Source organism: Lagopus leucura, unplaced genomic scaffold, assembly GCF_019238085.1.
Source record: "Lagopus leucura isolate 7727_CA_CO unplaced genomic scaffold, USGS_WTPT01 Super-Scaffold_100001, whole genome shotgun sequence".
NCBI classification, from domain to species: Eukaryota; Metazoa; Chordata; class Aves; order Galliformes; family Phasianidae; genus Lagopus; species Lagopus leucura.
Genome location: NW_024962262.1, coordinates 35,622,466 through 35,636,136, shown reverse-complemented (window position 1 = coordinate 35,636,136; position 13,671 = coordinate 35,622,466). Strand labels below are relative to the sequence as shown.

The 13,671-nt window shown below is 39.8% G+C and overlaps 1 protein-coding gene across 7 annotated transcripts in view; it reads right to left on the bottom strand.

Moving 5' to 3' along the window:
• Positions 1–13,671, bottom strand: part of FARP1 (FERM, ARH/RhoGEF and pleckstrin domain protein 1) — a 199,874-nt gene that overhangs the window by 37,464 nt on the left and 148,739 nt on the right. For 6 of the 7 annotated variants that reach the window (XM_042868612.1, XM_042868606.1, XM_042868608.1 and 3 more), the window contains 6 exons: positions 13,185–13,332; positions 10,235–10,330; positions 9,546–9,709; positions 7,794–7,862; positions 6,960–7,035; positions 4,517–4,757 (listed from right to left, as the gene is read on the bottom strand). In XM_042868612.1, coding sequence (XP_042724546.1) covers positions 4,517–4,757; positions 6,960–7,035; positions 7,794–7,862; positions 9,546–9,709; positions 10,235–10,330; positions 13,185–13,332 — 794 coding nt within the window. The remainder of the gene's footprint in view (positions 1–4,516; positions 4,758–6,959; positions 7,036–7,793; positions 7,863–9,545; positions 9,710–10,234; positions 10,331–13,184; positions 13,333–13,671) is intronic. The other variant, XM_042868611.1, reaches the window with a different exon arrangement.

Genomic DNA, 13,671 nt, shown 5'->3' with positions numbered 1-13,671 from the left:
AGCAAAAAAAGAATAGGGTTGCATATATTAATTTCTATCTACATCTGCACATTATTTTGTGAGAAACCTCTACGCTGCTTTTGCAACTATGTTCATCCATGTTCATCCAAACTTGTAGAGCTGGCTCAGCAGTCTGGACAGCCCAACCACAGGCTTCTTCCATGTTCTTTGGAAGAACAGGAGAAAGATGGTACAGCACAACTCATTCAGACAAGAAGTAGTTGCTAGATCTTGCTGTGATTCATTTGCAGCAACTGTCTGAGGATATCTGGACTTGAATTCGTACTGAAATACGAAGTTAACTGTTGCAAACAAAAAATATGGAAATGTGAATCAACAGTGCCAGTCAGCTGCATTCCGAAATCTACTGTAATTGGTGAGAGAATTACATCTTTCGCTTGGCCAACAAATACCTTCCAAACAGTTGAGACACAGCTGCACTTAGACCACTGCCATTGATTAGGGTATGCAGATTAATCAATCCCTGCAAGGATTAACTTGAACTGACAGGCTCCTCTTCTGATTTGTATTTTGTGACCTAGCATAAGAATTTCCCCGTATCATCACCAGTCTTGCCCCAAAGGTTTCTGTTCTCACCTCTAAGGTCTCTGTATTTGTTCCACAGAAACAAACTCCCAGATGCATTCTGAAGGACCTGATCCTATATGGAAACAGTAGTGTAAAATTGCTCTCTTGCTTACCATTCTTGGCAAGCACCAAGAGGTCAACCACATCTCTGGTGGAAGTATTTGGCCCACAGATTGTTTTCAATTAAATGCTTGTCTACCAATATTGAACTGAGCTTCAGCAATGTAAGAATGCTGCAAAATGCTTAATCCTAAACTAAATGATTTCCTATGTAATTTACAAACTTTATTCCTTCAAAATGGAAAAATTCCACATGTCAAAATGAACCGCAAACATCTAAAACTGAAAAAATGCCTGAAAACTGAAAAGATGAGAGAAAAAAGTTGTTAAAAAATCCTTATATTTTATCTTTTGAGAATAGTACTCAAAAGGAAAAAATAAAAAGCTGTTGAGATACTTTATCAGCAACTAAGCTAACTCCAGCTAGTAGCAGGTCTGCTCTTGTATATATCCATTACCTCTGTAGACATGTTAGAGAAGAAATATAGGCCAGAAAACAGTATTTGAAAGGATGCAAAATAGTAAACATCACTTAGAAAATTTGATATTCACTCAAATCCAAACATTATGAAATCTATTCACTTTTCAGTGAAGTGACAGAAACAAGATTGCAAATCCTTTCAGTGGAAACCCATTACGTGAGCTTTACTTCTACTAGCTAACAAAGCAATTAATGGATATGTCCAGACTACTATTACTCTACATATGTAGTATAATACAACTCCTGGTTCTTCTGCTGTACAGGCACAAAAAAAAAAAACAACAGGAGACTCATGCACGTACTCCCCATGCTCATACCATCTGTTAACATAAGCTTCAGCTATCTACATCTCTTCTTAAATATTGCAAAGTTCAAGGCAATTATTTAGCACTATTCTAAATCCACAACACAAATCACCTTCTTTCAGAATAATATACAAGCAAGCTTTCTCCTAATAGGCAATCTCCCTGCTTCTAGAGTCATGCCTTTAACTACAGGAAGAAAGGACCGTAGCCAAAACATCACGGTCTGAAGAGATGCTTTAAAATCATTCCAGTTTAAAAAATGAATTATCTAATCTTTAAAAACAAGCACTTTAAAGTAGATGAGCAGATTAAAACTCATATTTACACAGACATATTTTACTGCAACAATGTAAAGCACATCTAAGCAAACTAATGCATCCTTTTAAATATCACTCACTCAGATTAAACTCTTAAAATGTGCATAGACCAAGGCATTAGAAAAATTAAAAAGACTTCATATTTTATTACATTTGTAAAAATGATCTCAAAAATTGTCTACATTTCAAGTCCTGTAGCTTGTTCATCAGTGGGTGGATCCACCATCCATGTACACATGTACTGCATGAAGCAGATCACAGCAAGTGACCTCCAGTACAGTAAGTGCTGTTCATCACTTAACATTCTCAGCTTTAATTCCCTTTCCTCCCATACCCCAAAAAGAAAATATATAAAAAAAAATCAGTGAAAGTTAAAAGTAAGGCTAGTGTTAAAGAGCACATCTTGTCTCCCAGCTCTAATAACTGCTTGATACTTTCCATATTGGAGACCTTTCCTCTGATTTTCTTTGTCATCTTGGAGAAACTAGAAACACATTTTATTAGGATACAGCCTAATTCTCAATACTTGTAGCTTGTGAAAAGAAGTTTACAAGTAATTAGTCTGCCTTTCTGCATGTGTGTCAGAATCTTGCTACTCTATACACACTACTGAAAACAATCAGCCTGAATCACAGTTAGCCCCACCATTCTCTGTGTCAGGGAATGAAAAATTTATGAGGTGGCAAAACTAAAAAGAACAGCCTATGACAGACTAATTGGGTGCTGTACAGATGAAGATTTTTCATGATCAAAGAGAAAAAAAAGAAATAATAAAAAACCCCCAACAGCCACCATCTTGGAACCTCCCACCAAAAATCACCACAACAGAACTTTGATGTTTCTGAATAATACCACTGAAAGAATAAGGGGAAAAATACAAACCTACTCTCTTGCAATTAATCTTTCTACCACACTGATAATGAATAGAAAGGATTGCCTTGCAAATAATACTCACACCACTTGTAACTAGAGCCAATTCAATCTATGTTTTTTTCATTCACTTGAGTTTTATCTTTCATCTTGCTCTCCATCCTGCTTAAGGAAGAGTTTGGAGTTTCAAAATCTCCATTAACAAATCAACCTGTTGAATTCACTAAATCAGAAACCAATAGAAGTCATTGTTCCTCAGCTCATCAGTTAAGATTATAAAACGGGTTATGAAGATGAGCAGACTAAACACATTCTTACTATGAAAAGATTTGCCAGCATTTTTCAGGATTTCAGCAAGCCTTGGTCTTGAGTATCTAGCTGCCTGTATTTGGCTGTAAGTTTATTTTTTTTCCCCTAACTCTATTGAGGCACTCTTAAGTAGCTCTCCTTAAACAAGAGAGAAAAATAATTGTATTAGATATCCAAAAGAGTACAACGTACCTATGTGACAACATTTCTGTTCGTTTTGCAAAAATAAGTAGTCAAGTGTCAAAGAAGCTACAACATATACCTAAAACATGACTTCATACAAAGAACAGATGGGCGTATAGAGTTTTACAAAGGTACCTAAATCAGTAATAATTTTCCTCCCTTCTTGCCCTTCAGAGCAGATGAATTACTGTTAAGATGAATTGAAACTTAGCCTTCTTATTGTATTTTCAGCACCTCCTTCATCTGGCTGGTCAGTACAAGGACAATATGTAAAATAGCCCAAGCTCTGAGTTTAATACCAGCCACTCCTCACAAGCCCCAGAGGATGCCATCACTCTAATGAGCAATTGCTGTATCCACTGGTCTCAAACGCCCTGCTTCCTAGCAGCTGAAGACCTGCACACCATCTTCATCACTAAGGCCCACAGACACATCCTCTTCTACCTCCTCATCAAGCTGAAGGCTTCCAAAGGAGTACTTATTTCTTGGCATAGGAGAGGAACTCAGCACAACAGGATTTCCAAACACCAGAGGGTGAGTGAAGGGGTTAATGATTTCTGAGTCAGAATCACTAGATTCTGTCCCACTGCTGGTGGAGCCTTCCATCACCTGGATTGCAGCCATATGATCCATCATGCCACTGGCATGCAGTGACTGTATGACTGGGCTCTGCTTTGATTGCCCCCCAGCTGGCATACCATTGGCCATCATCTTGCCTTCTGGAGAAGACATCTTGGCCATCCCACCCCCTTTGCAATGTCTCTCAGATCTATACTCCTGCCCTGGGGTTGAAGATATCTGGCTCAAGATAAAAGGGTCTGTAGCTGATTTATTGCAGAGATTTAGGATTTTTCGTGCATGAGGCCGCTGAGAACCTGGAGAATATCTGCCATAGCCATGGCAGCTGCTGGCATAGCTGTCTTCCTCTCCAGTCCTAGTCCTGCTGTCATGCCCGTTTTCTGAGATATAACCCTGAGAGCCAGTTCTACTCAGGCTCATGCTGGGGCTTGATCCTTTGCTACTGGGAGGCAAAGGAGTGGCCAGTGGACTACGGCTCCCTGGCCCTCTAAACATTTCATCAACCAGTGAGCTGTGCCTTGGCACCCTGGGGCTTCCCACAGTGTAGAAGGAGAGATTAGCTGGGTTATCATCAAGGTACTCTTCAGAGAGATACTGGGAAGATTTTATAGAAGCGGAGGAATCCCTGTATCTACTTCTATTAAGATTTTCATCTCTATAGTGAATATAGGCACCACTGGTCAAATCACCCTCATGATTGTCATTTGTTTGGGAATATGACCGGGTTATTTGTTCTCTGAGGAGATCATACTCGCTATCTACATCACTGCAGTCAATGAAAGGAATGGAGGTGCTGCTGCCATGAGCAGCCCTGGATGCTGGACCTGTGCTTGGTTGCTGTGACTGAGGTCTGTTCTGCTGCATCCTGTCTGTAGCAGCCTCCTCTTCCTCCTCCACTGCTGACACCACTGCTCCATCCACCTTTCTGCCTTCTTTTGGGCTCTTCTTTAATGAAGGGCTCTTGTGCTGTCCAGTGTCTTCCACTGACGCTTTCAATTCCTTTCCTTGCTGGCAGCTCTGCACTGCTGCAGCATCATTGTCATCTCCATAGGCAAAGCTGGAGCTCTGGAAAGACAAAGGAGGAAAAGGAAGGGGTAGGCAAAGGGGAGAGAGGGTTGAGGGGGAAGGGAGTCAGGGGGAAAAGGCTAGGTGTAATTATGCACTACAATTCTACAATACATCCTTCAGTAACATAGGATCTCTTGAAAGTAGAGGAGGTAACCGAAGCTTCAAAATGAATTAGAAGGAAAAAAAAAAAAGAAAAAAGAGTTCTCTGATTCTGAAGAACAGATGATGGGGGAAAACACGTAAGCTTAACAAAGAAAGAAAAGGAAGACAGAACATGGTAACACGTAAAAAGGAGCACTCCAGATATTTCCATGTTCTAAGATAGCCATCAACACTGAGAACATCAAATTGTTTATACTACTCTGAAGCTGGAGGGATAAAAAGATAAGCATGTAAAGACAAATTCTGCATGGCCTACTTCTAATCTCTAAAAAAGCCCAAAAGGTCATACACGGGTTTTTGAAGACAATGCATTCAACCCCTGGAGCCTATCTGCCTCTAGTTTGGGGACTGGCTTTTCTGCAAACAAATATGCCAGCAGTAGCTATGCACCATTTACCTGAGCTTGTCTTTGCAATATTAAAATGCTAAAAGACACTTGAAATAGGCTGCATGTATAGCAGAATTATCCAAATTCCCCAGATTTGCAGGAATGAAAGAGCTTGTGAATATCAAAAGGAAGCAATGTGAAAGTCTGGGTAACATTCTTGAATATATTAACCTAGTAGTTTGCACCTGCTGTTTAAGCTCTACCACATATGAGGTTATTTGATAAAACATAGATGAGCACAAAGAAAGTGTAAGGAGGGGATAATAACCCCAACAACCTTCTCAGAGAAATAGAGCTCCTCTGGAGACTGTCCTGGGAGAATCATCAGAATGTGGCTGGGTCTCTCTGGGATGCCAAAGAGTAGAGTACGTGCACATAGGTTGCATGAGTAGGTCAATGCGTAAATACCAGAAATCATCAAACTGGATTAGTCTTTGAGTAGGGTAAGTGAGCTGGGAACCAAATATGGGAGCAGCCATAAATCTGGGCCAAGCACTGGAAAAATAAAGAGGACATGGCTACTGGAGAGCTGCAATCCAGGTACTGGAGAGACAAGAGGGCCTAAGGACTGCGTGCTCGTAATCTCGTAAGTCTGGGAGCAGCTAGCTACTGGACAAGCACATTTGCATGTTCATTTCTTTGTGAGGTAGCTGGGAACCAGGCTTCAGCTATGGGGCAGACTGCATGTCTAAGATGAGTTACTGAGAAAGACTGTTTGTGCGTTTACACATGTACTGATCTGAGTAGTGGCAACTGGAGAAGGGCTGTTAGCCTTGGAGCTTATATGTCCAAGTAACATGAACAGAAGAAATTTAAGGATCCATTAATGGATAGATTTCATCTTTAAGACCAGTAACTGAAGGGATTCCATACTGTATACATGTATAAATATTTTTTCACTAACAGACTTTCATTCTGATCAGTCTGAATGGAACATGTGCTATTTGTGTTCGTGTGAGTATTGTTTTCTGTTTGTTTTCATCTGTATGGCTGGCTGTGCGTACATTTGCACGTGTATACATATGTGTGTGAATGAGTCTGCGTGGTTGTGTGGCTGCCAATTATAAATACATGCTCAGCCACTGGCTGGACCTGGAAACACACAGCTGCTGCAGCTTCACCTCGACTAGACTACCAGATTTGCAAACTCCAAACATATAATCACTATTAATGTAAGACAAATACTTCTGGTATCTACCAGACATAATAACTTAAAAGGACACAGCTGAAATTTCTCTGAGGAAATTAATATAATGTTAATATAATGGAATATCTTGTCCTGGGCAGCCAACGCTCCTCAGTGAAGGAAAATAATTACATTTTCCCAAGTGCAATCACCTGCAAAACTTGGAACCCCGGCAGTAACACTGCGGATTGCAGTTTTTCAGGTGGCCATTAGCACAGTTCAGACAAGCTCACTATTTATGCTTGTGCTGCTGTCTAGAAACAATTCTGTTCCATAGTGGAAATGAACGCATTCCGCATCAAAAAAGCTGAACTTTATAACATCCAGAGATCCTGAGCTCACGCTTAAATAGAAAGTGAGCAGAAACCTATGTTCCTGAAGTTTCCAAAGATCAATTGGAAGTGGGTAATGTAATAAGAAATGTTTAAAAGGCATGATGCAGGCTTTCATCAACATCACTGACTTGTTTTGGCACCTCTGTATGCTGTTCTGAAGGCTGTACTGTCAGACTCCTGATGGAACGAATCTTGCTGTGTTTCCTGGAGATAAAAGCAAAATCACAGTCAGAGGCCATTTCAGTTTTACCACGAAAAGGAATCATGAGACACGCCTACTTGAAAACAAAAACTTTGAATAGCACCATTCACAAAAGGTTTGCTCCAAAACAGATCCTCCTTTCTGTAATGCTTAAATGTGCTACGTGTTGGAAACATATTATCGTAAGAAAAGAGAGAGGCACTGAACAAAAAATGGTCCATCAGCAGAAAATGAGTCATTAGCAATAAATTGTCATAATCTTTGCGGCAGTTTGTCCATGAATTTCAGCTCACTAGAAATAAGATGAGTTCTAATAAAATGCACTCTAGCAAAGTTAGATGTCTTCCCTGGAGATCTCTCCCTTGAGGATGTTTGTACCTACTCCTGCTACCTTCTCTTTTATTCTCAGATGAATATGTTCATTTAAAACCCATTTAAATCTCTTTCTGCTCACATATATTAATCACATCCTACTGAAGAGGGTGCAAATCAATATGAGAACAGTTTACCTGTAACAGTAGGGCATTCGCTGCTGAAAAACAAATTGAAGACTATTGATTTTAAATAAACTATAGATTGGTTATGCAAACTTCTGCCAAACATTCAGGACCAACAGGATATCATACAAGTGATAAACTGTGAAACCAACAAAGAAGGAATTTTTTTTACTTTGAATAATGCTAATCTCTTATAAATAAACAGAGGCTGCTGCTTTAAATTATTTTTTTTTTTTAAAAAAGCTCATTTATTTTCCTCTCACCTTTCAAACTGTACTTTTTTGTGCCCTCCTTCTTTAACATAGTCAAGAACTTGCTTCTGAGTCCGGCCACTGAAAGAGAAAAAATGGTTACACTACTAATCTGAGGTACTGAATTTCTCACAGTAAATACTTCATATCATCTGGTCATCATAAATACGTATGTGGCCTGCAAATGAAGTCATGGCAACCAGAAAAATATTTGTCAGTATCAGTAGAAACTCATGTAAAATCATAAAGAAGGTCTCTTTCTTTATGACCATATACTCACAAGCTTCTACCTTTTGGCATATTACCATGTGTTGTTTTTGTTTTTTTTTTTTTATTACGGAGATACCTTATGATGTTATGTCAGAACTAATTAAATTCAGCTATGTGCCCTTGACTCACCCTTGTGCAATATGACTGGGAAATCACCCAGCATAAAGCAAAGCAGAGGTTAAGTTTTACATGAACAAAAAACATCCCTGAAGCTTTCTAGGATTCAACTCCCAGCCTTACCTCATATGCTGGAACCAAAAAGAAAGCTGCTAAAATGCATTTCAGTTGTAATATAACTCAGTTACGTCAGCTAAACATACACACAGTCTCTGCAGAGATTTAGGCTGGAACTTGCACACTTTCCTTATGCTACACACCATAAAATTGTAGTGAGAAAGCCCAACATCTCCTACTGTGCAAAGATAAAAACTCCACAGGGAACTGGGAACAGCAAAGGAAACCTGCACCTCCAGATTGTTTGCTAACAGAAAAAAAACCAGCACCTTTCCATTCATTTCAACCGATTTACTGAAAGGCCTGAAAAAAGTAACCACATGCATATATGCATATGCAGCACAGCTCACAGTGAATGCAAGATGTAGGCAAAATCTGTTCTCCAAAGCAAGAGATAAGCTGAATGCATTTACGTTTTACTATTTACTCTGTCAGAAACTCAAAAATTAATAGCTTGTTTACTCTAGTTCTTTCTATCTTAATTAATTTATTTTGCCAGTAGGAAACAAAGTGGGAAGATAGAATGGCCGTATCTACTGGGTACATGCTCAAGGCAGGTACAGCGTACCAACAACATTATCTCAACAGAGAAGGTGTTTCTGGTTGTTCAATTTGTATCAACTTCCCGAACAAAATGAAAGGGTATTTGCCCCTGACATGCACAATACTGTATCTACAAACAGAAAACAACAACAAAACATCAAGAACTGAAAAATCCAACCATCTAACTCTTCAATTCTTCCTACATCTCTTATCAATACTGCAGGTAGACCTGGTCTTAGCATAAGTTATCATCTCTTATAAACCGTTTACAAGCACGTGGGCTAAGCATAGAGAAAAGACATCTCTTAAACTGTGTAGGGATGGATTTACCCCAGGGCCACACCATGAAAATGCAAGTCTCTACTCTGGTATCTACAAAAGATCTTTTCCTAGAGACAGAGAGTCCAAGGATTGCTGAAGAATTGTTAGCTGGTGTAACTTGGGACACATTTTCTCGAGTGAAATCAGCTGGAACCAATACACCTGATACCCTACCTCTAGACAGTTACTTTGCAACAGCTACTACAAAATCAACGCAGGCTTTTTCCCCAGTGTTCTCTGCACTATTCTGGCTGAGAAGATACAATTAAAAATATATAGGAGCAAACTACAGATGGGAAGCTGAAAACGGTGGGTTTAATCCTACATCATTAAGGATATGCATGTGATTTTGAAATATGAAGTTAACAAAGGTGGAAAGAAGAAAGCAGGTCTCACCTGAACCTAAATGATGAACCTCTAGAAAAAAGAACAGGTTTGGGCTTTGGTTTAGGTTCCTCAAACAGCCTGAAAAAGGCATGATGCTCCACACAGATCTTCCAGAACGATTTGCAAAAATCTCGACTGGCCATAAGGAATTCCAGGGTGTCCTGGAATGAACTCTGAAAGTTGAGAGAACGTTCACAATGTGAGCAAGCAAGCAACACACATTACAGAGACACCCTGACAAAGCAAGCCCTATGCTACTAAAAAAAAAAAAAAAAAAAAAAAAAGGATTTTTCCCAACTCATTGGCTTTCAGTATACCCTACTCTGCCTTTTAGACATCAATGACCTGCCCAGCAATATCACAGCTGTTGCTTAAGCTTTCTTTCATTGACAAGTATGACAGAGATAAAGAAGGGGTCTCACAAGCATAACATGTGAAGAGGTGGTTTACATAGTTAAGAACCAATGATATAGTTCCAGAAGCACAGTCAGAAGAAGACTCTGTGACATTCAGTTTGCATTTCCTTTAGTTGGGCTGCTCACCTGAGATGCTGGTTTGATGCATGCAGTAACATACCAATGCTGAACAAAAGTAATTAAAAAACTCTCAAGAGGTGACAAAAACATATGTTTAATCTGGGAGTACAAATTTACCAAATAACATTTTGTCAGCTTCACCAATCTCTGACACAGACTTACATTCACATCAGGCCGTAGTTTGATAAGAAAACGTTTCCTCTTGAAGCTCAGCTTTCGAACCTTAGCCCAATTGAAGGCATTGATCTTGGTGTGGCCCTACAAAGGACAGAGCAGCAGAATTTATGCATTACAGCTCTGAATGGAGAAATTCAAATCACAAGTCTGGCAAATATTAATCATCTATTCTCTTCATTTGCGATTATGGTGTTTCTTCTCATTCACCCCCCAGTGCTGCAAATGTCAACATACATTCTTAACCATAAGCACCCAGTAGTAGTAGACTGAAGGCAGGCACTTATAGCTCTTGAACTTTTGTAGGATTAGGCATACTGACTAGATGTGAAACTATGAAATCTAGTATCACTGTACAAAGCAGGGCAGCCTATTTTGCCTCTTCATAGGGAGCAACTTAAGTAAAAGGAATCTGAGTAGTTTACCTGTTTCTGAAATGTAAGAAAATATTTTAAAAAATATATGCAGCAAAAATAAACAGTAAGCCTGAGAGAAATCCTTCTGAAATACCATTATTCCCAATGAGAGCATCATTAGCCCTTTGCCCCAGTATCACTATGGAAGGGGTTATATAAATCATCCAGTTCCAATTCCCTTGCTGTGGACAGTGACAAATTGCAGTAGATCTGTTGCCCAGGGCCACAAGCAGGCTGGACTCAACCACATCCAGGGATGGGGAATCCATAGCTTCTCTGGGCAGCCTGTGCCAGCACCTCATTTGCCCTCTGAGTAAAGAGCATCCTCCTAACCTCTAATCTGAATCGACTCTTTTACTTCAAAAGTTATCTCTCGCCCTATGATAAAGAGCCCCTCTTCAGCTTTCCTGTAGGTCCCCTTTACTGAAATATAGTCTCCCCAGAACCTTCTTTACCCCAGGCTGAACAACCTCAGCACTCTCAGTCTCTTTGTAGATGAGGTGTCTTTATGTTAGAAGTGGAGACACTGTTTTAGAACATTCATTACACCAGCTTGCTCAGTAAAGATTTCAAGACACACATGCCTACAGTGCAGCACAGAGGTTTCAAAGAACAGCAACTCGAGGATGGTTGAATGCAGAAACTCACGTTGGTTTGGGCTCCGTCACCAGACGGACGTAGGAGTAGTGACAGCGTGATGATCTCTGCTAAGTCAGTCTGCTGTCTAAGAATCACATAATTAACCTCCTTCAGAACACTCAGAAGCACTGACACTGATTTCTTAATAAAAGGCAGACTTCAAAGTAAGTCTGAGTGAGTACTGTTTAAGCCATTTGTCAGTGAACCTTTATTTTGACTTTTACATCGATGTCATTCTAATGTGGTCTTTACATTTTCAATTTCTCTCAGCTATACCCATAATAAATAGATGAACTGAAGGCTCCAATTGCTGGGCAGACTCCAGCAGGTCAGAGCCTGACCTCAGCTTCTCTCTCAGCTCTCAGTCTTGGAGCTGGCTCCAGCAAAAATTCCAAGTGGGCAAAAACAACCCACTTCTCTTTGAAAGACTCTACAACAAGGGGAGATAACAGACTTTTAGAGCTGTACAAATCAGACTTTGGGCCTTCAGCTGGCACCTGCATCGATACGGAAAGACCCCAGCAGTCTGCTGGGATTCAGTGATGCCCATACTATTTTGGATATGTTCCTTCAATTGTAAGACAATCTTAATTTATAAAGGTTTGCAATTCATTAATTCAACTGATGAAAGTGCTGTAGGGGAGCAGGGAAGGGTCTGTAAATACAACTGCGATACTGTTGTGTACATTTTCACAATAACTTCATGTTCTCCTGCTTCAATCTATGCTTCAGTTTTGTAGCTGTACTGTCAATCCATTTAACTGCTATGAGTTTTTATTGTTTATTTTTTTAATTTAGAGCTTAGGAAGTTCCGCACAAATTGTACGCAAGAACTTCTTTACAGTGAGGTGACGGAGCACTGGAACAGGCTGCCCAGGGAGGTGGTGGAGTCTCCTTCTCTGGAGATGTTCAACACCTGCCTGGATGCCTACCTGTGCGACCTACTGTAGGGAACCTGCTTTGGCAGGGGGGTTGGACTCGATGATCTCTGGAGGTCCCTTCCAACCCCTACAGTTCTGTGATTCTGTGATTAGACATTTCTGAGTTCATTTTTTGCTGCTGGTTTTTGTTGTTTTCTTTTAATAAAAAGACAAAGTACTCTTCAAGGTTGGAAACGCTGCACTATTTTAACTGAAGTCAAATGAATGGTGGTAAATACTTGTAAATGGACATTTTAAAGAATAGTTGACTTACTTCTTTTGACATTGTGCAGAAAGAGGCATTTGGGATGCTAGTAGATATAAACTCAACTGAAGTGAAACCAGCTTATGCAAGCTGACTATCTGTACTTTCACATCTATAAAATTCCAATTTGTTATTTCTCTAAGGAGAATAATAAATTTGCTAATAATGCTTCATGAACAAGGCTGACTGAGGCAGTAGAGCAACGAAATCTAAGGAAAATGCTTTCTAACTCAGCAAAGGTAAAACAGCCAAAGCTGGTCAAGGATACCACAACACTACAGAGAGCTTGCACTCACTTCCTGTATTCTTCACCTTGTACTCCTGGTGTCTCTTATTCGTCCCTGTTTCACAACCATTATTATGCACCATGCCTGCAAGACCTGCTTGCTCCTTTATGCAGAAGGTGTCAGCGTGACCAACTTGCAAATTGTGAGCTGCAGATCAGTTTGCACTTTGAATAGTGCATTGTAGTTCAAGATTGAGTTCTAGCCTGTGTGTGCAAACAAGGTATGAGTCCCTGGAAGTAAAGGACATAGTGGAGCTATGTAAGGTTTGAGGCTATTGTTAGAAAAGCTTTGGAAATTCCTCAATTTTCTTAAACAAATTCTTCCCGATATGGTTAAGGCCTTGGATTCTTATTGCTCTAAGAGATTTCTCTGCTTTAAAAAGAGCAAAGTCATACGCTGAGCGGCTCTAACCTGAAACACCAGAATGCCTGTGTTGGCAACAGCCAGGTTGATTTTTGTCCCTTCCCTGTCCTTGGCTGGATGCAAGCGGATTCCATACATCTCCAGCCGACGGGCAATTTCCAAAAGTTGGAAATCAGATTCTGCTGGTGTCTGTCCCCTTGAGAAACAAAAGAGAAGACACACAAACTATTCACACCGATTAACAGAAAACAACGGGTCCTCTAGTGCATAAATAGACATTTTACCAGAGACTAAAAGCTATCAGAGCTATTACATCTGATTGTCTTTTCTATCTCCACAGAATTTTTTTTTAATCAGATTAAAAAAACATTGCATTATAGTATAGACCAATACCAAAGTATTCAGTTTTTACAATCTACTAGAAATTTTGACCACTCCAGTACTGAGACACCTGAAACTTGGATTTTGAGCTGTTAGCTTTAACAGAAGTAATTCTAATTGTTTTCCACTGAAAAAACATATTATATTCCTACAA